This window comes from Aspergillus ruber (genome assembly GCF_000600275.1).
Source record: "Aspergillus ruber CBS 135680 unplaced genomic scaffold scaffold00011, whole genome shotgun sequence".
Lineage (NCBI taxonomy): Eukaryota > Fungi > Ascomycota > Eurotiomycetes > Eurotiales > Aspergillaceae > Aspergillus > Aspergillus ruber.
Window position 1 is genome coordinate 41,646 of NW_024467307.1, and position 22,860 is coordinate 64,505.

General features: G+C 51.1%; 8 protein-coding genes across 8 annotated transcripts; 5 read left to right on the plus strand and 3 right to left on the minus strand.

The window, feature by feature from the left end:
* Nucleotides 1–879: 879 nt before the first annotated feature.
* Nucleotides 880–2,366, minus strand: EURHEDRAFT_411810 (dTDP-4-dehydrorhamnose reductase family protein). The gene is made up of 4 exons (XM_040781731.1): nucleotides 2,153–2,366; nucleotides 2,061–2,080; nucleotides 1,289–2,000; nucleotides 880–1,233 (listed from the first exon to the last, which is right to left on the minus strand). Exons 1-4 carry the CDS (start codon nucleotides 2,332–2,334, stop codon nucleotides 1,203–1,205), a joined length of 945 nt encoding a protein of 314 aa, XP_040639211.1. The 5' UTR covers nucleotides 2,335–2,366; the 3' UTR covers nucleotides 880–1,202.
* Nucleotides 2,367–2,829: 463 nt separating this feature from the next.
* EURHEDRAFT_411811 (FAD-binding oxidoreductase) lies at nucleotides 2,830–4,646 on the plus strand. The gene is made up of 2 exons (XM_040781732.1): nucleotides 2,830–4,472; nucleotides 4,522–4,646. Exons 1-2 carry the CDS (start codon nucleotides 2,874–2,876, stop codon nucleotides 4,552–4,554), a joined length of 1,632 nt encoding a protein of 543 aa, XP_040639212.1. The 5' UTR covers nucleotides 2,830–2,873; the 3' UTR covers nucleotides 4,555–4,646.
* Nucleotides 4,647–4,795: 149 nt separating this feature from the next.
* On the plus strand, nucleotides 4,796–7,604 carry EURHEDRAFT_45684 (STE20 family serine/threonine-protein kinase). The gene is made up of 6 exons (XM_040784382.1): nucleotides 4,796–5,081; nucleotides 5,151–5,218; nucleotides 5,282–5,449; nucleotides 5,499–6,100; nucleotides 6,161–6,805; nucleotides 6,886–7,604. The coding sequence occupies exons 1-6, from the start codon at nucleotides 5,036–5,038 to the stop codon at nucleotides 7,145–7,147; spliced, it is 1,791 nt and encodes a 596-aa protein (XP_040639213.1). The 5' UTR covers nucleotides 4,796–5,035; the 3' UTR covers nucleotides 7,148–7,604.
* A 409-nt stretch (nucleotides 7,605–8,013) lies between these two features.
* Nucleotides 8,014–10,481, plus strand: EURHEDRAFT_411813 (uncharacterized protein). The gene is made up of 2 exons (XM_040781733.1): nucleotides 8,014–9,825; nucleotides 9,880–10,481. The coding sequence occupies exons 1-2, from the start codon at nucleotides 8,291–8,293 to the stop codon at nucleotides 10,088–10,090; spliced, it is 1,746 nt and encodes a 581-aa protein (XP_040639214.1). The 5' UTR covers nucleotides 8,014–8,290; the 3' UTR covers nucleotides 10,091–10,481.
* A 146-nt stretch (nucleotides 10,482–10,627) lies between these two features.
* Nucleotides 10,628–11,704, plus strand: EURHEDRAFT_411814 (translocation channel protein TIM22). Its single transcript, XM_040781734.1, has 3 exons — nucleotides 10,628–10,900; nucleotides 10,960–11,055; nucleotides 11,117–11,704. Exons 1-3 carry the CDS (start codon nucleotides 10,820–10,822, stop codon nucleotides 11,453–11,455), a joined length of 516 nt encoding a protein of 171 aa, XP_040639215.1. The 5' UTR covers nucleotides 10,628–10,819; the 3' UTR covers nucleotides 11,456–11,704.
* A 479-nt stretch (nucleotides 11,705–12,183) lies between these two features.
* EURHEDRAFT_411816 (geranylgeranyl pyrophosphate synthetase) lies at nucleotides 12,184–13,878 on the minus strand. Its single transcript, XM_040781735.1, has one exon. The coding sequence runs from the start codon at nucleotides 13,771–13,773 to the stop codon at nucleotides 12,454–12,456; it is 1,320 nt and encodes a 439-aa protein (XP_040639216.1). The 5' UTR covers nucleotides 13,774–13,878; the 3' UTR covers nucleotides 12,184–12,453.
* A 1,604-nt stretch (nucleotides 13,879–15,482) lies between these two features.
* EURHEDRAFT_411817 (acyl-CoA desaturase) lies at nucleotides 15,483–17,330 on the plus strand. Its single transcript, XM_040781736.1, has 2 exons — nucleotides 15,483–15,902; nucleotides 15,964–17,330. The coding sequence occupies exons 1-2, from the start codon at nucleotides 15,704–15,706 to the stop codon at nucleotides 17,094–17,096; spliced, it is 1,332 nt and encodes a 443-aa protein (XP_040639217.1). The 5' UTR covers nucleotides 15,483–15,703; the 3' UTR covers nucleotides 17,097–17,330.
* A 1,309-nt stretch (nucleotides 17,331–18,639) lies between these two features.
* EURHEDRAFT_402240 (putative inositol polyphosphate phosphatase) lies at nucleotides 18,640–22,726 on the minus strand (the record flags this gene model as incomplete). Its single annotated transcript, XM_040780128.1, has 4 exons — nucleotides 18,640–19,724; nucleotides 19,777–19,986; nucleotides 20,035–22,615; nucleotides 22,682–22,726. The coding sequence occupies 4 exons, from the start codon at nucleotides 22,724–22,726 to the stop codon at nucleotides 18,640–18,642; spliced, it is 3,921 nt and encodes a 1,306-aa protein (XP_040639218.1).
* Between the last annotated feature and the right edge of the window lie 134 nt (nucleotides 22,727–22,860).

Consider the following 22,860-nt stretch of genomic DNA (forward strand, 5'->3'; position numbering starts at 1 on the left):
AAGGCTTGCCACCCCCTAAACAACGCATGCAGGCCAAGTCCCACAGGCCATCAAGTACATTATCCTCTGCAGTCCAGGCCAATAATTAACAGGTCATCGGAGGAATAGCAGGTCTACTCCAAACGAGGAGCAATGGCCAACAGACGAGTGGTGATCTCGAGCAGTCGAGCCGGAAAAAGAAAATATGGCGCAGTCAGAGAAAGCGCGCACAGTCAGACGGACGGACAATCGTCGACGGATAGTGGAGAATATGGATTTGATCCTGTGCCTGGCGATGGGGCACTTTTTCCGGGCTGCCGATACAACGAGATTGGTCCGGAGTATGGAGTAGCAACGAGGAAATCCTGTTTCTGGGAGAAATTTCAGGGTCAGTATGCCTCGAGATGAAGGACGAATAAATGCGTACCGGAGGAAAGAAGAGCGCGATTGATCCGGCGTTGAATCTCTGGGGAAGCAAGTGAGATTGGAGTCTGGACCAAAGTGGAGGCCTGCTAATTAAACCTGTCGCACTCACTGTAAGAGTACAGAGAGATACAGCCGGGCAAGTGGGCAACCACAGACAGGCTAAGAAGGAGGAGAAGAGCAGAATCGGTCTGAAATCTCAAATCTGACTGTCTCTGCGTCTTTTTGTGTTTCTTTTTGCGAATGGCTGAAACCGGAGATATCTCACCTGCTGATCACCTTCCTGTTCTGTACTACTTCTGCCATTCTATACCGCCTGCCATTTTCTGTAGGGCAACACCATACCACTCCTACTACTGTGTACTGCGTATTATCCTCTTCAAGGAACTCCTGCGGTCTAGGTACCTCTTGTCGCTGTAACTACACTCCCTACAAAGGAACGTGGCGAATCCAAGAAACGCCACACTGGGGATCTTTCACCACGCTATCGAAGTGTATTCCAGATCTGCCGGCGCTAACTGACACATTCATGCAGGGTCCGCGCTCAGTGGTACTAACGCAATATGGAGCACGGAGCACAGGGTACATACTCTGTGTACGGAATACGCGACCTCGCTTCAGTCTTTTATACTGTCAATTGCAGTGTTCAACGTAGACTGTATTTGGGCGGTTTTCTTTTATGTTGGTCATCCCTGGAGTAAACAATTCGTAAAACCAATGCAATATGGTACATGTCAATCCGTTTTCTTTAGAATTCCAGTTTCCGAAGACTCGTTTCACGAATCCTATTTTAGGCCAATCTATTTTCTGTAGGCTCCCAGGCTCTTGCGCCTATATCATGGATTAGCGTCTGCACTAGCTTCAATTGAAAGGAGACGACACGTACCACCACGCAACAAAGTCCATAGTGCTAACATCGATCCCAAGGTCCTTCAGAGCCATGGTCGACAGATGGGTATCATACGGTCTCTGCACAGAAGCATTCGGGTCGTTGCCCTGCTTATTCCGCTCCATTCCCGCTAACGACAGCCCAAGTACCTGCGCCAACTTTTCGCAGATCTCATACTTGGTCATTCGGTCCTCCGACGAGAATTGAAGGATCTTGGGCAACTCCTTGATCCTCTCCTTCTCCTTGACATACTTGATCACAATGTCACGGCACACCCGCGCCACGTCCTCGGTGTTAGTGGGATACCGCTGGGCCCAGTCGTCCATTTTTATACCTGCTTTCTCATCTTGTGCCTTCCACACTGCATCGATGAGGGTGTTTATGGCGCTTTCAGAGTTGTTGCTGGCAGTTCCGTACAGCACGGGGACACGCAGAACAATACCCAGGCCGGTGTCCTTGGTGGCTTCGAGGACTGCTAATTCACCATCGCGCTTCAATTGGCCGTAAAAGTTCGGTGGCTTAGTCTCTGCATTTGCTTCATATGGTGCGTCGCCTTCGGTTCCCGGGAAGACGTAGTCCGTCGAGATGTAGATAAGCATGGCACCTCGCGACGAGGTCTGTTCTGCCAGGAGACGTGTGGCATCGACATTGACTCTGCGAGCTTGTTCGGGGTTCTTGTCACAAAGGTCAGGGGAACGGTTTGCGGCACCTGAATCTGGGTTAGGAGTTCCGTGATGGCCGGGGTGTGCAACTCAGCAACTCAACGTACAATGAATAACGATCTGAGGCCTGTCATTTGAACCAGTATCAGCAACAGACTTACTACACGCCTTCAACTGCTAATTGTCAACAATGACTCACTTAGCCTCGTCCAGAATCGTCTTTACATCTTCGCTCTTTTCAAGATCCGCCTTCAGAATGGTTGGCGGGGCAGCTCTGGTGAAACCCTGGCCGACAGTCAAGCAGCCAGAGTGCTTGAATGTGTTGAAGACCTGACGGCCAAGGAGACCACTGGCTCCGGTAACAAGAACGTTTAGCGACATTTTCAGTGATGTGAATGGTATGCAGCAATGGTGAAGAAAAGTCGAGAAGAGTGAAGACGTGGAGCTGGGTGAAGACTGATTCCGGCGGCGGCGGGGCATGACGTAACATACCGAGTTCACACCAGCTTCAATGCATTAGGAAAAGATAGAAAACGGCTGGATATTCTAGAAATCTCGATGTTCTATTCGTATCTTGTTATGTCGGTGGTTATTCCAGCAATTGGTAGCTCTAGAGCAGTTTATGTTGTATGTCATTCTACTTGGTGCGTGTATTCAGGCGCACTACGGAGTAGGACCCCTGCATATACAGAACTATATCAGAACTAGAATAGGGAAGCAAGATGATAATAAGGTCAATTAAGCTAGTACTATGTCCTATGATTACTGGGAGTAAAAGACATGAGCAATACAACGGTCAATGGCACAATCGGAGTGCCATCGGAGCCCGGATAAAACTCCGGTGAGCGATTACGCTTCTCCAAATCCAAATTTCTAGCCCATTGCGATTCCTGTTCTTTTTGTTTCTCAACCTCCAGACAATGTCCAGCGCCAGGAACCTCTCTCTTGCCCTTCGACGGGCCCGAGTGCCCAGATGCCGCTCTTACGCACGCCCTTTTCTATACGTCCCTTCCGTGACACCCGCCCGCGCCTTTAGCGTCACCCCCGCTGCACGCGATGCGACCAAGGAGGTCAAGCTCACCAGTAACGCCTACCCCAACCTCAAGCGAAACCCCAGCTTTGGCGAGGTCTCTGCGGAAGATGTCAAGTTCTTCAAAGAAGTGCTGGGCGCTGAATCCGCTGTGGTTGACGGCGTGACGGCCGACGCAGCGGACGATATTGAACCCTTCAACGGTGATTGGATGCGCAAGTACCGTGGTCAGACGAGGCTGGTTCTGAAGCCACAGAACAAGGAGGAGCTTAGCAAGGTGCTAAAATACTGCAATGACAAGAAGCTGGCGGTTGTCCCGCAAGGTGGCAACACGGGCTTGGTTGGTGGCTCGGTGCCGGTGTTTGATGAGATTGTCATCAACACTTCTCGCATGAACCAGATTCGCTCGTTTGACGCTGCCTCGGGTGTGCTGGTCGCCGATGCCGGTGTGATTCTCGAGGTCGCGGACCAGTACTTGGCGGAACGCGACTACTTGTTCCCCTTGGACTTGGGCGCAAAGGGTTCATGCCATATTGGAGGCAACGTCGCGACCAACGCTGGTGGCCTTCGTCTGCTTCGCTATGGAAGCCTTCACGGAAGTGTTCTCGGTCTTGAGGTTGTTCTGGCAGATGGTACGATTGTAGACTCGCTTTCGACTCTGCGCAAGAACAACACCGGATACGATCTCAAGCAGCTGTTCATTGGCGCAGAGGGAACCATTGGTGTCATCACCGGTGTGTCGATCCAATGCCCGCCTCGCCCCAAGGCTGTCAATGTGGCCTACTTTGGCCTTGAGAGCTACGAGCACGTTCAGCAGGCGTTCTTGAAAGCCAAGGGTCAGCTCTCTGAGATTCTGTCCGCCTTTGAGCTGATGGACGGCCGCAGCCAGCACCTGGTCAACCAGTCTACCGGCAACAATTTCCCACTGGAGGGTGACTACCCCTTCTACTGTCTGATTGAGACCAGCGGCTCGAACGGAGATCACGACATGGCCAAGTTGGAGGCTTTCCTGGAACACATCATGGAAGAGGGCATTGTGGCCGACGGAGTTTTGGCCCAAGACGAGACACAGTTCCAGTCCATCTGGCGCTGGCGTGAGGGCATCACGGAGGCTCTGAGCCACCTTGGCGGTACCTACAAGTACGACGTGTCGATCCCGCTCAACGAACTGTACCAGCTCGTTGAAGACTGCCGGGAACGTCTTACTCAAATGGGCTTCGTTGGTGACGACGAGTCTAAGCCCGTTCGCGCTGTTGTCGGGTACGGTCACATGGGTGACTCAAACCTGCATCTGAACGTTTCCGTCCGGCAATACAATAAGGAGGTCGAGAAAGCTATTGAGCCTTGGGTGTACGAATGGATTCAGAAGCGGAACGGCAGTATCAGCGCTGAGCACGGTCTCGGTCTGGCTAAGAAGGAGTTCATCGGGTACAGCCAGAACGACACCATGCTGAAACTGATGAAGCAGTTGAAGAACTTGTATGATCCGGTGAGTATCCTTTTCCCTAGGTCTGGTCGCACTCAGCTTACTAGTATAGAACGGCATCATGAATCCCTACAAGTACATCTAAATAAAATCGCATGGTTTCCCCGTTTGTATATACCAATTTCGTTGATAACCAAAAGCATGATTATCTGTAACCGCATTGAAACAATATCCGAAACATGCCTTAGGCATGAAACACATGATGTAATGCAGCCTCAGGCACCTGGTTGCCATGTGCTACGGCCGTTGCTCCCAAACCATGGGCAGTGCGGCGGCTGATCCAAGGCCTGCGAGGAGTTCCTTGCACTACACCCAATAACACCCTATTCTTTCTTTTCCCTAATGGTAGCCAGCCTTTAGCTACACCGTCTTCTTATTCTTGTGCTATTCCACCTTGGTACCTTTTGACAACTGGCCGTACCGAGAACCGTTCCACCGGACAGGAGCTAAAGCTGCAAGCGGGCTGCGAGCGCGAGTGGGCTGCATTCCTTGTTGACCACGTCCATCGTTCCTATTTATCCACATCTTTTGACCCCGTTGGGTGACTACCCAGCGTCGCGCACACCATGGCAGACATGGCAAGTCAGTATCAAATGTTGGAGGAGTTGGGAAGTGAGTTTTCCGCTGTCATTGTTGCGGTGAGCGGTGATCGCAGGGGCTGACATGAAGGGATTTGAACAGGTGGGAGTTTTGGGACAGTATACAAGGCTATCGATAAAGCTACAGGGGAGATTGTTGCGATTAAACATGTCCGTTTCTCGAGATTCGCTTTAATTCGATTGGTTTGTCTTTGCAGGGACTAACGGCGATAGATCGACCTCGAATCGAGCGAAGACGATATTCACGAAATCCAACAAGAAATTTCCGTCCTATCGACATGCGCGAGCCCTTACGTGACACAATACAAAGCGAGTTTTCTTCGAGGACACAAGTTATGGATTGTCATGGAGTATCTCGGGGGAGGGTCGTGTCTGGACTTGGTAAGTATCGCGGATTCAGCTGTTCATTCAGTGAAGCTGACCCGTCTAGTTAAAACCAGGCGTCTTTAACGAAGTACATGTCGCGATTATCTGCCAGCAATTACTCGAGGGATTGGAATATCTGCACAGCGAAGGCAAGATCCATCGGGACGTTAAAGCCGCCAACGTCCTGCTATCGAATGTCGGAAAGGTGAAATTGGCAGATTTCGGTGTCGCAGCACAACTCGTCAACATCAAGTCTCAACGAAATACGTTCGTCGGTACCCCGTTCTGGATGGCGCCCGAGGTAATCGAGCAGGCTGGATACGACTACAAGGCGGATATCTGGTCGTTGGGTATTACCGCCATGGAGATGATCAATGCAGAGCCGCCGCATGCCAGCACACATCCTATGAAGGTGCTTTTCTTGATTCCAAAGGAGCCTGCCCCGCGACTGGAGGGAAGCCAGTACAGCAGTGCATTCAAGGATTTCATCGCGCAGTGTTTGACCAAGGATCCAGAGCGGAGGCCTAGTGCGAAAGACCTTCTGAGACACAAGTTTATTCGCAATGCTGGGAGGACAGAGGCGTTGCAGGAATTGATTCAGCGGAAACAAGATTTTGATGCTGGAAGAGGAGCAACACAGAACGTCAAGTATTATGCGGAGTCGCTGTACGCTATGTCCATCACCTTTCGCGGTCATTGTCACTAACGCGATTCCCTTTTTTCTAGACATCACGTCGCACAAGATCAGGACGAGGACGATGACGATTGGGTTTTCGACACCGTCAAGGCGCCCACGATGAAGAAACCGAAGCAATCAGTGGAGATCCTACCCGACGAAGACGACCCGTACGAATGGCTAGACGAACCCTCGCAGATGATAGACAACCTACATATTTCAACGTCATCATCAGTGTCCTTCCAAGACACCCCCAGCCCGACAGTGCGACGAACGCCTGCCCCAGATCCGAGTCCATCGCTACGACGAGCCAAGCGAAGGTCCAGTACCAAACAGCCCCTTGGTGTGGACTTGAGCTTCGGCAACACCCCATCTACCGTTCGTCAATTCCGTCGTGTGTCCGATAAGGTCCCGAGCGATACCTCGTACAGCCCACAGTCTTATCCCATGGTTACGGACGAGAACATGAGTCCCAAGACGCTATTCTCCGAATCGAACAGCAAAGAAGCGCGATTGGGTCAACGAGCATATAGCAAGGCTGTGGGATTATCGTGTCAGGAGGTTCTGGGGACAACTGCGGATCAAGAAAAGCGCGATGCGATTTCGCGACTCGCAGAAGCTTGGAGTGACCTGGAGATGGTTGACCCTGAGGGTCTATATCATGTCATCCGGGGTATGAATGAAAGGCTTGGAAGGTATGTTCACTTTGTTAATGCCGGCATCCGCATACCGCCATTTGGTTTCTATTGCAGACAGCTGACAGATCTCCGTCCAGCGACCCGAAATTATCCAGCCTCGTCCCACAAGCTCCACCACCCGAATCTCCCGAGAGACCGCGACTCGTCTTGGCCCAGAACAACCCACACCTGAAAAGTCACCGCCGGCGAACGGCATCGCCGGAATCCCCATTGCAGCCGTCCCAGCTTGCGGGCCTTCCTGGCCAGCAGATTCCGGGAATGGAACACACCAAGCAGTTATCCGATGTGCTTTACTCTCGCTGGGCGGACGGACTCCGCAACCGTTGGCCCGCCATTTAGCAACCTTTGTATGCCTATAATCTCGGTCTGCTTCTCCAAAACGTCGAGAAGTTCTTGACTCGTTGTATAAACCACCTGGCGTTCGATTTGGTACATCTTGGTTACTTACTCTCGACCCGATAATGTTTTGTTCGTGCTGAGCCGTGACTAATGGCTCGGTTTATTCGGCTTGCCGACTTTCTACTTAACTCTCGCCTCTTGGGTTAGCTGCTGGACAACAGCCCTTGATCGAGGACAGACCTTCACTCTCATTTCGACGGATGAACGTCTGGATTAATCTCCCCCCTTCCTCTCATTCCACCTTATTGATTTGGTTTTCCGGATAAGGGACTGGTGTTTAATTTCCGGCGCGGTACTATATTTTGTGTATTTGATCGTTCCCCTTTCCTGGTTGATAGATTTGTGCTTCTCTTTTTCGTGTGTACTTTTTGGTTCCCGGTTCACTGGTTTGCACACCAACCTGTGATATAGGTGTTTTGTCCGCTGGTCTGTAGGTATGTTTTGATATTGTGGGTATGATAATACCAGTCTGCAAATAATTCCATGCATTGCATCCTGCTCCTGACTAAAGTAAGGACTATGTCTGATTATGTCTGATATGCAGAAACCTCCGAACCCCGTACTGAGTGCAGAGTGCCGATTTAATCTCCTATCGATAGTGGACTATGTATAGCTGTCAAGTCAGTCGTAATAAAGCCTAGACCAGTCCAAGGCCTCAATTAAACACGGCAATCGGAATAAATAATCGTAAGCATAATTATTACTCAGTTGTGGCGGTTGTCCCCCTAAACTATGCGCGAACTATGGTTGTGACTGTGGCTCACCGCATTATTTGCATTCTGTATACAATTCTCTGCACAGTTCTCTGTACACAGTAACAGAATCCCAACTTCAATCTTCTAGAATTATACAATTGCAAGGTAGGTATGGTAGAAGTAGCCCCTGAATGTCTGAAACGAGCCCGGCGCTGCTACAGGCGGAAGGGATGCGCGCTGGTGACCCGCCTGGGGGGCTTTAATTAGGATGGAGGCTTTTGGACGGCTGAACGAATATTCTTATCCGTCTCCTATATCTTTGTTGTTGTTTTCTTCATGTTATGAACAATTGCCATCCGCCATCATACATCATTCAGCCACATCCAACATGGAGGTATGTCTGGGAAGGGCCGAGGCCGACCTCGACCTCGACCATGACCGCCACCGCCAGCTGCAGCCACAACAGCTACAGCAACAGCAACAGCAACAGCACGAGCAACAACAGCAAGAAGAACAGCGAAAAATCCGCCAACTCAAACGCCAATCTCTCCCTGCACGGCCGCACGCTGCAGCTCGACACAAAAAACGTCTAACGCTCAACTTCCCCATCAACATTCCTCCAGGAGGACTCGGCACGGACACCGCACCAGCCTCCGCTGTCGAACCCAGTCCGATCCAGACTCCCATGACCCCCTTCTCGCAGACAACGTCTACTACGAGCCCTGCTCTCGGGGCGCCCCTGCCCCTGGATACACAGCAGCAGGCTGACGAGAGCACAAACCTGTTGACGGCGATTGCATCACAGGAGCGGAAAGTGCTGGAGCTACGGGAGGAGCTGCAACGGGCGGAGACAGAGCTCTCCACGCTGAAGAAAAAATGGACGTTATCGGAGAAGACCAAGAAACGCACGGAAGTCAGCCACCATGCCGAACCATTAATATCGCTGCGATCCCCCGTCGAAAGTGTCTGTGGTGAAGAGCGAGAGTCACTGCTGCAACAGCATCGCAAGGAGACTGCGGCCGCAGACATCGTGCAGTCACAGCAACGTACGAGGGAGTTGGAGAGAAGGAGGAGTATGCGTATTGCTCCTTCTCCGGGGACTACGATATCGGCGAATGGACGAAGGGTGTTTCAGGGTTCGCATGCGAGGACGTTGTCATTGCTTTCCGCGTCGACAGATTCCGGGTTTAGTAGTGGTAAGATATCGCTGTCCGGGAAGTCGACGGAGAATGAGTTTGTGGGGAGGATGCCGCGGTCTGCGACGCTGCCTTCGTCTACTGAGCGGGGTGCGAATGGGGCCTTTGCGCCGACGGAGGAAATGATCACAGAGTGGCGAACGAATATGCCGCCCGCGTCTCGGGCCTCGCTTGTGCACACCGGGAAGCAGATGGCTTCGGATTTGAGGGAGGGTTTGTGGACGTTTTTGGAGGATATTCGACAAGCTACCGTGGGCGAGGAGGGGATTAATGCAACGGAGGTGAGAGGGATGTCGCCGGCCGCCATGTCCCGCAAACGAGATTCGATTTCGACTTCGACGTCGCGGAGCAGCAGAGATCGGTTGTCTGTGCATGGGGGAGGAACGTTATCACGTACTGCATCGTCGTCATCGCGGAGCAGGGGGGCGGGAGCTGAGAGGATTTCTGGTAAAGACACTAAATCGACCGACATCGATTCGTCGTTTTGGAGTGAATTCGGCATTGATACACCTGGGCAGAAGTCCCCGAACGCTCGCGGAGCCTCAAACCCCCGGCCAAACGGGCAACACAACAACCTCGAGGTCTACGATGATGATTGGGATGCCTGGGAGGCTAGTTCTCAGCAGCCGAACAAGACGCACACCCCATCCTCGAGCCGTTCCACGCTGGAATCGAAGCATGGCCAGTCTCCGAGGTCCCAGGCTAGCAGTCCGCGGACGAGTGCTAGGTAGGTTTCGTACACCCCCAGGTTGTTTTACATTTCTCACTGATGGTGGCACAGCTTCGGAGATTGGCGTCCAATCAGCCAGGGCGACTCTGTCCCCGACCCCAGTGTTTCCGATGGCATTCCGTGGCCCGCAATCACCAAGATGGCACCGACCAAGTTAAACCGCACCGCGTCAAGTCTCATGACCGAATGGGAACAAAGTCTTTCTCCTGATAGGGCCCCGGCCAGTCCTACCCTTTCCGAGAAGGAGAATAAGGCGGACTAACCGGCCATTCGCCCATGGTTTGGACATTTTCCTTATTTTCTTCTTTTTTCCTATTTACGTTTTGTTCTCTTTCCCAAACCTAAACGAGCATTGTGCCAACAGACACGGACACGGACTGAACTTGGACGAGCCGGTATATTGAATAACTGGACCATGATACAAACACGATACAAGAATCGAATAACGCAGGGCTATGATTGTGACCCGAATACCCTTTACGACAAAGCGTTTGTCTTTCTGCTGCTGCCCTTTTTTTTTTTTTTAGAGCCTTTATTTATCTTCTTCTTGTGTCTATTATAGACTATTTTGGACCTTTATTCTTCTCTTCTGATGTGGAATGTTTTCGCATAGCCATTGAATTGTATGTATATTATTTGAATGAATACTTGACAAGTGTACTCTATTCCTATAAGGGTTGTGTCGTAGGGACTGGACCTTGCCATCTAGACGGCGGAATTCCTCGAGATATCACATGACTTCCCGCGCTTATGGTGCATCCCCTCCGCCGCAAAAAATAAATTTCCGACGATGATTCCGCGGAGAGCTTTATCACGTCTCATTATTTTGTGAACCGCTATACAGACGCATCCTGTCTGCGACTTGCATACAGACTGCGCCTGAATCGCTTTGTCTACACTACTGTCCCGGAGACATCGCAAAACCCATATCGAATCTCGAATACTTAACCTCGCCTCCACCTCCCAAATCTACACCATGAGTTTCCCAAACATGACCCCGCCGATGGGCGGCATGGGAGGAGGCCCTAACATGCAAGGAATGAGCGAGCAAGAACAGATGATGGTCAAGGGCGTACGTTTGCAATTGAATATTCGATCCATGGAGGAAGATAGCTGATGTCGTATCTGCAGATGCACGCCGCAATGGAATCCTGCCCATTCAAAACCGTCATGTCCGGCGGCATGGGTTTCGCCCTCGGTGGTGTCTTCGGTCTCTTTATGGCCAGTGTACGTTCTCCATTCATTCCCTTCCCATTCTAATGTCAATGCTAATCCACACCCGCGGCAGATGTCCTACGACTCCCCTCTGACTCCCCAAGGTCGCCAAATCGCCGACCTCCCGTGGCGTCAACAGCTCCGCCACGGCTTCAAAGATATGGGTGCGCGCTCCTGGTCGTCCGCCAAGAACTTCGGCATCGTAGGTGCCCTGTACTCGGGAACCGAGTGCTGTATTGAGGGATTGCGGGCAAAGAACGATCTTACGAACAGTGTCAGCGCGGGGTGTATTACTGGTGGTATACTTGGTGCTAAGGCTGGGCCGCAGGCCGCGGCTTGGGGATGTGCGGGTTTCGCGGCATTTAGTGCCGCGATTGATGCTTATATGCGGATGCCGGGAGATGAGGAGTAACTCTTTTCGAGCTCAGTTGGGTTGGCTGTGGTTTGGAATTACATGGGATGGCGTTTGTTGGTTAGCATTATGGCGTTTGGTGTTACTTTTGTGTGGGCTATTGATGTGGCCTACAAAAGTCGTTGTTTGGTGTGCACATAGACTTGCAATCTCGCAACTCTGCTGTATAATATTAACGCTGTATAGATACATACATGGATGATAAATGGACATTAGACATTCTCCTGCAGTTCAAGATCCAATCCACCCTCAAAAGTCCTATTCTGGCTAACAATAACTTGCGCCATCGACTCAAACACCCTTGCCCACCATTCCTCCCTTTCCGATTGTCTCTTCTCCCTCTCAATCTGTCTTCTCAGAATCGCTTGTCACTCTGCTTGCATCTTTTCAAAGTGCATTTATGTTTCTGCGCGGATTTTGGCGAGTTGGCTTTGCGTGTCCGCTTGGATTTGCAGGCAGCGCTCCTTATACCCTATCCATTACTTTTGATGCTGGTCGGTGATAAGGTCAGGTGACTGGTGCTGGGGTTGAAAATGGAAACAGAAAAAAGGGTGAGTAATGGTCTGCGCCATTTGCGCGGTCCTCTTCGTTGCCAAACCCATACAAACCGACTTCTTGCATTTGGTGTTAGTATTGGCCTCTCGTGATGGATCTCTGGGCTCGTTCGAATTAGGGCTTGGAGCCACTTAGGAAAGTGGTGTGACTACTGCTAAAACTTTCCTTCGCCTCTGTAAAGCCCATGTATGGTAATGTGTCAAAGGGCTAGCGCTATGCTTTTTGTCTACATTGATATATTCTGCCTTCTTGGAGTTCTACATAGCGGTGTTCCTCTCGGATGAATGGTTGTATGTACAGAATGAAAATGAGCTTAGATGCCCTATGCTTGAGTGGAAACGATTTATTAATTCAAATAGCCTACCTCCATTCCTAAAGTCTTCTAATGCTACCAAACTTCAGTCTCTTGAATTCCATGAAATCTCGAAAGGCTTATGACTGATTTATTCGCAAGTTTGTTGTGGCACCATTTTCTCCATGTCGAAGTTTGATTCGTTCTGCCCTGATAACACTTTGAGTGGCTTTATTTGGTCAAGTTCTGCAGCACGTCTCCGAATATCAGACTTCTTTTGAGTAGAAGATGAATCGTGCTCAGAAATCTTCTGTGGGATACTGACGGGAATTGCTTTGGTCCATCGGGAGTAAAGATCGTCTGGGAGCATCTTCTTTCTCTCAGTCTTCTTGACGACCAGTTTATCTTTTAGAGGATCGTAATGAATCGTAGAACTCCCACCCCAACCCCTGGTCACTCGAAGGATGCGATTAATGAGTGCAACGAGTCTCTTGATATCATCTTGGTGGGTTTTCTCCCAATCCTTCACTGCGGCAGTCATATCTTCCACTTTCGGCGTCGAGAATGTTCCACGTTGGTGATAAGCACGGACAAGCTTGGGCGTCTGGGAAACCCAGAGCTGAGGCGCAACTTCCGGCAGCTCCAGAGGTTTGTGGGAAACGCGAGTTTTGATCTCTAGGGTTGATTCCCGTGGTACTACCCGACCTTCCTTCTTGATGGTCAATTTAGACTGAACGGGGGTCTCGTCAATGGAGGTGGTATCCGGCGAGAGGGACAATGATTCTAACATGTTTGCAATATTGTTCCTTGTCGACTCGTCATTCTTTACAGCAGGCTTCAAATCCCCAACGTAGCCGTCTGTCTCATGGCGCACGAGGAAACCCAGACCACCCAGTCGGTATGAAACGATGCGGTGGTGCCCGGTGCTGCCTCTAACCTGATTGATCGTGGATGCTTTCTCGAATTCATGACCAAAGCCTCGGAATTCGCCTGGCCCAATCACTTCGTAGGTGGCGGTCTCGTCACGGCAAAATATTGCAGTCCGAGCGGTCATACCCACCTGGATGGTGAATGGATCGAGCCCATTTTTGGTAAAAGTGGGATTGATAAACGACAGAAGTTTGCGAATGTTGTTTCGGTCGGTCACGACGTCGATTGAGTTAATGTCGAATGAGGGGTGCTCAATGTAGAGGGAGCGAAACAACGGTTCCAGAGGGCTATCGGGATGACGAGCAGAATTTTGGGCAATATAAACAAGGCCGCTATCCTTTTTCACCCGTCGGGACCCTTGTGGAGCAGACCACTGGGCTGGACTGCCTGGGACAGCGATGGTGGGCGTGGATGCTTCAATCCAGTTATAGGAAGCCAGGTGCTTCACATCAGTAATGATGGCTTCGGCTGGAGCGGAGGCTTTGAGGTTGAGGCGGGAGATCTCCACGAGCTCCTCGGAAGCTGTTTTGGAGTCTGGCATACTATAAATCTAGTAGCCTGAAAATAGAAGGTATGGCAAGATCGGTTTGCTTGGGCCTTGGAAGAGGGGTATAACCGCATTATAAGCCACCGGGTTGTGGATTCTACTCTAAGGAATCTCTAATCTTCCAGACCACTTAATCTTTATCATCCTTCCGCTTGTGCCCGCACCTACTGTCAGGGATGTATGCTAGCAGTGGGATACAAGACATCTGCGCCGCAATATATAAACAGCTACGTACATAGAAAATGCTGTAAGAAACCGGTGTCTCAGGGCCGTCTTTCAGGCCTAATTGGCTTTCTGAGCCAATCCATAGGAAGTCTCCATGCGGCAAATTTCTGTTAGGCCTTTATTGGTATACCGACTCGGTCGCAGTCAGAAGCCATCCTTTACTCTGTAACCTGCAGGTCTGTCGGAAGCTAAACAAATCACATTCGAACACGTTTTGAGTGGTCGTAAGCAGCCGCGCATTGCATGCTGCCACGCTAATCCTGACATAAGTACATTTTGGCGGTTTCTCGTCGTAGACTCTTATCTCCGTCCCTCCTTTGAGGCTTTCGCCTGTTTCTTGCACTGCTCTGAAATCCCCCGAGAGTGCTCTGGAAGTGATTGTTTGGCACTCTGGACGCTCCCAGAGCGGGCCGGGCTCTATAGTGCCTGCCCTGGAACGTCAAATATGCTCCTTGGTCAATCAGGGAACAAATGACGCGAGATCCCCGTAGAGCAGTGGGGTCCGTCATTGGTAACCCGGGGCCCGCAAAGTGCTGTTTAATCAAGTCGCGTGAGCTGTATATGCTTATTCTAATTAGTAGAAAATGACAGGCATGTGTAATCGTGGAGCGCGAGAAGTCTTGGCGCCAATAATGGTATAGTTGCCCTAACACTGATCTGAGTGGCATAGATGGATGGCTGAGCAAACACTCTAATAAGCTATAATTATTACTTATTATAATATCCACGCCCGTCTTTGGGGACTATACCTGGCCGGCAATATTAGTTCTCGCGAGTATCACTTGAACCAAATGTGCAGAATATGTATTCTCGCACAAGCTTTATCGTCCAGTCAAGACAGAGACGTCAAGTTAAGGAACTTTGCGCTTATGTACTCAAACAACTTGCGACTACTCGACCATTCGGAGTCGCACATAGCGCTTTGCCAGTTCATGCACAACCGCGTCAAGTTCAAGCACGCCGGAGTCCCAGACCGAAGGGGATGTTCGGTCCAGCTTAACTGTCAAATGCGACGTCTCCGTTGGACATGAGCTATCGCTCATGTTTGAACAAAGCCAAGTTCTTATCGTCCCAGGCAGGGGCTTGGCCTTTAGTATTGGTAGCGTCAGATAGGAGGGTCCATAGTAATGGCAAATGCAACAACGGTAACTATGGACAACACGGTGAGTCACTGACTATCAAAACAGGAAATCAGAAGCCAGACGAGCAAGCCGGTCTTTTCAGTCTAGAGCCCCGAGACAGGCCCCGAAATAAGCCCCGAGAGGCTGAAAGGCTCCGATGTGTATTGCTGAACCTCCCCATTTTCGGGGCTCCGAGAGGGTCCAAGCTAGGCCCACAGATCCGAGATTAGCGTCAATCGGGCGCCGCAAAGGTCCACTAGCTCCACTTAGGGCGAGCACGTACAGTGTTACTGTACTCAGTAATATATACAGAGCAGGCCCATGGAAAGTGCACAGAGAATATACTAGTGAATACGCGGAGTAATAAGGAAAGGAACAAGACAAGATCATGAAAGGAAAATACGTGATCATGTGATCTCACCAGTAGATTCTCCCCCGGACCAATCACAACGCGGCTAGATAGACCGCCCTAAATGTTGAGTTCCCAACGAGATCCTCTATGACTCTGGTGTACTTTTACTACTGCTCTTCTCTTCTCTTTCTCTCTTCTCTATCATGGTCTCTCGCCTACAGACACCATGGCGGGCAAAGTACACATCGCAGACACCCCCCTCACCCGTGGTAACTGGCACAAACATGTCAATTGGCTCAACACCTTTTTCATCCTGGGAATTCCCTTGTACGGTTGCATCCAGGCCTTCTGGGTGCCGCTGAGGCTCAGTACCGCTGTCTGGGCTGTTCTCTACTATTTCTTCACTGGATTGGGCATCACGGCTGGTATGTACCCTGAGGGCACAAGAGAGCACAAGAGATGATTCATTCCCTGACTGTCTACTAGGATATCACCGTCTATGGGCCCACTGCTCCTATTCCGCGACTCTTCCTCTCCGTATCTGGCTCGCGGCCGTTGGTGGTGGCTCGGTCCAAGGCTCGATCCGCTGGTGGGCACGTGGCCACCGGGCTCATCATCGCTACACGGACACGGAAAAGGACCCCTACTCGGTTCGGAAGGGCTTCCTCTACTCGCATCTCGGTTGGATGGTCATGAAACAGAACCCCAAGCGGATTGGACGGACAGACATTTCTGATCTCAACGAAGATCCGGTTGTGGTCTGGCAGCACCGTAACTATATCAAAGTAGTCTTGACCATGGGTCTGGTCTTCCCCATGCTGGTGGCAGGGCTTGGTTGGGGTGACTGGTGGGGTGGCTTTATCTACGCAGGCATATTGCGTATCTTCTTTGTTCAGCAAGCCACCTTCTGTGTCAACTCATTGGCTCACTGGCTTGGTGACCAGCCGTTCGATGACCGGAACTCTCCTCGTGACCATGTCTTTACCGCACTGGCTACTCTGGGCGAGGGATACCATAACTTCCATCATGAGTTCCCATCAGACTACCGCAATGCGATTGAATGGCATCAATATGATCCCACCAAATGGTCCATCTGGGTGTGGAAGCAGCTTGGCCTGGCATACAACCTGAAGCAGTTCCGTGCCAACGAAATCGAAAAGGGCCGCATCCAACAACTCCAGAAAAAGGTCGATCAGAAGCGCGCCAAACTCGACTGGGGCATTCCCCTGGACCAGTTGCCCATCATGGAATGGGACGATTACGAGGAGCAGGCCAAGAGCGGCGGTCGTGCTTTGGTGGTCATTGCCGGCGTTGTTCATGATGTCACCGACTTTGTCAAGGATCACCCTGGCGGCAAGGCTATGATTAACTCCGGCATTGGCAAGGATGCGACCGCCATGTTCAACGGTGGTATCTATTACCATTCCAATGCGGCTCACAACTTGCTATCTACTATGCGTATTGGCGTTATTCGTGGCGGTAGTGAGGTTGAGATCTGGAAACGCAACCAGGTCGAGGGCAGCAAGTACATTCGCGATGGATCGGGCCAACGCATCACTCGCGCCGGTGAGCAGATCACCAAGATGCCGGCGCCTACACCGACTGCGGGTGCCGCATGATCTTCTCTTCTGTATTCTATTTAACGGTTCTAACGCATTTGTGGCGTTTTTCAAGTGGGTTCAAATTCGAATTTTCGGGGTCGGGGTTAGCCATGTATTTTTTGAAGAAAATTTTCTATAGCTTTTGCTGCATCTATTACTTCATATGAAATAAGTTCTTGGTTAGACATTCAAATCTACAATACCTACTATAGCCCTGTTTATTGGACTTTCTGTGCCTTGTCTGAACATCTGACTGGGTCTTTCATTTCACCCACTTCCAGTTGCATCAGCTTGTTTGACAAAGAACCACTCACAAATGCTCTAGCCCTGGATAATGGAGTCGGTCAAAGGTAGCTAGAGGGAGTAGACTTAAAAAGAGTGAGAGACTTTGACTCATCTGTAGTTGATAACTGAAGCGAGTGCTTATCCTCTGCATTGGAAGTCTCCTGGTACTAGTCCGTTCAATTCTACTGCTGTCTTATCAAGGACGACCCTTCCAATCTGCTCCGGCCATAGACATAGAATGTAGATGGTTACTGTTTTTGCGGTATTCGTTCGTGCTGTAAAGCCGTAGGTTGCTGAAAGCTTGTCTATGGACTCATTTCAATTTCATGGTTTCTCTGAGCCAGGTTAGGGTACACATCCCCAATTACAAGGCAGTCCCTTCAGGGAGGTTCAATTCCAGATAGCCTAAGATAAGGAACGACTTCCAAGTCAAGTGCGGTAAATATGAATCACTTAATTGGATCTGGCGTGACTAATATTGAGAGTCCGGATTGCATTTTGCTGCGTTGATGAGCTTGATATAGGGAAATGCCAGATGGAATGAGGTGAATGTTGGAGGCAGGAAGAAATGAAGCTGACAATGCTATTATTGAAAGACAGTAAATTTTTCAAGGATGCGGGCTTTTTATACCATTCTCCTAAACTGCAATCGCTCGGCCAAATACTCAGCTCAGCTATGACGAAGATGCATGCTCCATAATCCCACGGGACAATAATGTCGGTCAGATAATTGTTCAGGAACTAACACTATCCATCTATCAACATGACATTCCCTCTCAATAACCAGTCAGAAGCTCCTCAATATCCGCAATATCAGACGCGTTGCGACTTTAATCTATTGTACCACATACCATGGCCATAGAGACCTTTCCCAGCAATCATCAACCAGCCAGTGATTCAAAGGAACACTATCATAACCATCAACGAGCTATTGGCATCCACTTATGAAGTACTGAGTTGTTCTTAGGCAGATACTGGTTGAATTGTAGAGGGCACCCGGACAAACACATCAATGTAATGACCTACCCAACCTGCATGTCCTATCTATCTCGTGCCCGCCTACTAGAACAGACACAACATCAACAAACAACCACCATCTTTCAATCAGTCAAACGGAATCAACCAAGCAAGTAACAACTCAACATCTCATATAACATACATATCTATCGTGAATCATTAGTCGTACATTGTATATCCCCCTTCATCTCCACGCGACTGTGGCTACTAAGATTAATGCTGATAGATGATAAACAAAAGCAAAACGAAGTGAACAGGATCATGCGCCACCGAGAATCAATGCGCGCGCTTGTTTGGGTTCCGTGCCGAGAACGCTAATGAGGTATTCAATACTGTACCATATATTAGAAAATGTCGATAGACTTAGGTAATAGAGGGTTGAGGGGAGGGGGAAGGGAAGGGCATACCTAGCCTCCGACATCAACCTCTTCCTTTCCTTCTGGAATTCCGCCTGGCAAGACTCCCACGTGGCAGCGCGCTCACTCGGTAACACAGTCTTTATGCGTAGTTTGAAAAACGCACTAACAGGCCGGTGATCCGAAGCGCGGACTTCATGCCTTCGATAATCCAACTGCTTTATCCTCCCCAACCCCCGATAAAGCACGCGATCACACCACGCAGGAGACCGCTTCTTCTCACTAGAATCGTAATCATCAGTACCAACGTCATACTTGTACGTCGGGGCAAAAGTAATCGGTGCCTCGTTGAAAGAACGCAGTCGGAAACCAGGGTTCTTGCGGCGCGAGGCGAGGAGTTGGTCACGGTCGAGGAGTTTGGGGAGGTTATTTTGGCGGACGGCGTCGATAATCACGTTGCGGGGGATAGAGTCGATGCGGTAGTTGAGGTCGCCGTTCAGGATGCAGACTTCGTGGTCCATGATCATGGAGCCGTCGCCGCCGCTGACGAAGTGGTCTGCGCGGGCTGTGAGGCTGGTTTCGCTGGCGAGGCATTCTGCCTCTAAGATGGCGGCCACATCGTTGTTGCGCTGGGCTGTTTGCGTTTGGCCGGCTGCTAAGTGGCAGTTCACGAAGCAGAGGGAGCTGTCGTCGAGGATGAAGCGGAGGATCAGGGCGCCTTTGTTGCCGTGCAAGCCACCCATACCACGCTTTACCTCTGCGGCGCGGACATTCTTGATTCGCTCACGTTCTTTGTGTCGGACGAAGACGCAGGTGAAAAGACCGACCATGTTCGCCGTGTGCAGCAGGACATACGACTCGTCAAGCGGCATGCAGTCATTAACGCACCGTGTCAAATGCTCAGCCCACACCCGGTATTGACGACTCATATGCTCTTTCTCGCCAGCTTCCTTCTTTTCTTTCTTTTTGCTGCTTTTGAGAAGGCTCTCTGGGCTTTCGTTAGCAGCAACTCATAATGTAGAAGCATTGGGAAGAAGTACTGGCAGTGATCTTCTTATCTTCAAGATCAACAAGTTCCTGGAATCCAAACACCAGGATCCCCGGCGGATCCTCGGGATGAATCGCATCCTGAATGAACGTGGACATGCGCACGCTACCCGGTGTCGAAGCACCAGCATTCCACGTCATAACCACGGCACGTATCTCACGGAACTTGCAGAATTCGACATCCCTGCTTTGCATTCGAGATTCTACTGGAGTTAGCAACCTATCTTCAAACCGGAAAAGGGACAACATACCCAACCAATCACTCTCCAACGTTCCATCCCAAAGCCGAATACAATTATCCGTGCCCAGTGACGTAACTTGCAGCCGGTTCATCGTCCACACGCTACTCGTATCAAGAATGAAGTTGGAGACTGGACTATCATGTGCCTTCCAGTCTTTCTTCACTGCCCACGGGTTCGAGTTGACGTCGTACACATAGATCATACCGGTCTTGTAGCCTGCCCAGAGATAATCCCCGACGACGCTTAGACAGTTGATCTTGTAAACACTCACGTTGACAACGGCCAAGCATGAGTAGTCTTTGGCAGAGTACACGCTGATCTTTCCATCTGCATGTCCGAGATATACCCGTCCGCCGTTCTTGGTCGTGTAAGCACCTGAAGTAACCTCGCCTGCATTCTGCGATACGAGTGGTTTCCGAAGAACCTTGAAAGAAGCATCGTCGCGCGCATACGGTTGGTACACGTGGATGTCTTTACCAGTAGCCAGCCAAAGTTCATCACCCACAACCATCGAAAACGTTTGTCCACGCGCAACGCGGTCATAAGGGTTATGGTAGCTGTATTGAAGATTTGGGACACCAGATTCATCAGCGGGCCAGATAAGCAACCTCCCCTCATCGTCCATCGTCCACATTTCCTTATTGTGTCGCAGAATCTTGATCACCTCACGACGCGATGGGTATGATCTCGATGCGACCACAGCACGAGTTGCGATATCGACTTCATGTAGTTCTCCGCTGTTAGTACCCAGCCATACCCGTCTCCCTTCGTCTTCGAGGCCTGCGCCGGGCTTGAACGCCATAGACAGCGTCTTGACGGTTTCACCATGGCTCAAGCTCATGATTTGTTCGCCATTTGTCAAATCCCAGACTCGTGTCAGATAACCGGTCGTACAGACGTATTTCCCACACACGTCCATGAGGCGCGTGTCATATCTCGTAGAAATCTCGTTCGGCCCAATCTTAATAGCAGGCGGTCTCCGATTCGCATTAGAGGCATCGGGGTAGTCTGTTAGAGTGATAGTCGGCTGACTAGGATACTGTTCCTCCTCGTCTTCCGTATCAGGGCGGGGACGAGGTTGCGGTGGGTTCTGGGGCGGCGGAGGTGGTTGTCCACGATCGTAGGATGGTTTGTTTTCGCGGGAATAAGAGGGTTGGCGATGAAGTTCAGATGGGCGTGCAGGCTGCTGGGGAGTAAGGGGTTGTTGCTGGGGAATAGGTTCGAGCGGTCGAGGAGACGATACAGGGAAATCGGCATTAGCCGTTTGTCGCGATGGAGACGGGTTTGCGCGTCGAGGAAGAAGCGGTTGTGGGGGTTGTTGCTGTGCAGGAGACGGGTACTCTGCATTCGACATTTGTCTCGACGGTGACCGATTCTGCATAGTCTGACGCCCAGGAGATGGACGTCGAGGTTGTGGTGGGGGCTGATGAGGAGACGTCACCGGTAAATCTGCGGGCATCTGCCTCGAAGGAGACACCCTGCGACTCTGTACCGACGCACGAGGGGGCAGCCCCGGACGATCCCCTGGCATATCACTTGTCGCCTGCAATCTCTGCGCGGACTGCGGTACGCTCGACATCGGTTCTGCCTGTCTCTGCTGGCCAGTTGGAATCTGCACCGTCAACGGTTTCGTGTCTCGCGAAGGTTCCCGCTGGGGCGGGGGCGGTCTCCGATTAAACCCAGGCTCTCGCGCATCCTGCGCCAGTGGCGAATGTACACCTGCCCTTTCTTCAAACAATCGCTGAGCAGGAGATTCCGTCTCCGATCGAACAGGACGAGGCGGAATAGCCTTGGGCGGCGATTTCTCCGGACTACTCGGAGGCGTGCTAAACGGCGACACACGAAGATCAGAGGAAGCCCGTTTCGTCCTAGGAGCAGCCAGCGTATTCGACTCCTGGAACGCAAGGTTGGAAGGTTTCACCGGGATCTTAGGCTTGTCAGCGCGGTTGGCGGGCGGCGGCAAGGAGGCGCTCTTGGCCTTGCGATCCGACGGACTATCCCGCATCGCAAATTTCGCCGAATGCAACTCCCCGGGAGATAGATTGCCTGGAATATTCGAAGTGGGTGTTCCGGCGACAGAGCTGCGAGACAGCCGCGGGGGTAGTGACTCCTGGGAAGCCCCCGTATCCAGGCCCAAGCCCTGCGGATTGCGCGAAACCCGATTCCCATCCTCGGCCAGTTCGTCTGGCGATTCAACGAGTCCCCGCGGCGGAGACCGTGGCGAGTCTACCGTCAACGTCGGAGCCAACTGCGGCGAGGACTGGAAACTCAACGACATAGGACGGCCATGTCGTCTCCCGGAAGAGCCATTGGCACGCGATGCCTCCCCATTAGCAAAACCCCCTGTCCTGTGCCTATACAATTGATCAGGTATCTGCTGCGCATCCGCCTGTTGCTGCGGCTGCGGTGTCCAAGGCGAGCGCGGACGGGCCAAGTCCACGGAGGCACGAGAGAAATGGGAGCGGAGATCGTCATCGCGCGGTTCGGGGCTCTTTAGGAGAGACGAGTCGCGGGTGTTGGGAGTAACTGCGGAAGAGGACCTAGTATGGGAGAGGTTTTCGAAATGCGAGAGGAGTGAGGAGACGGGTCTCTGTTAGATAAAGTTAGTGACATGACAGACAGGGTACATGACAGGTGATTGATGCATGCGACGTACAAGGGGAGCATTGTCGGTGTTATCTTTATCCTTGTTTCCCTCCATGGCCACCACAAGTCCGGTGAGACGGCTCAGAGGGCATATGCTGTGTTTGAGTAGTGGTTGTTGTAGTATGAGTAGTGGTTGCTGTTGTAGAGGAATAGAGGATAACAATGTAATAATAACAGCGGAGCAAGCGG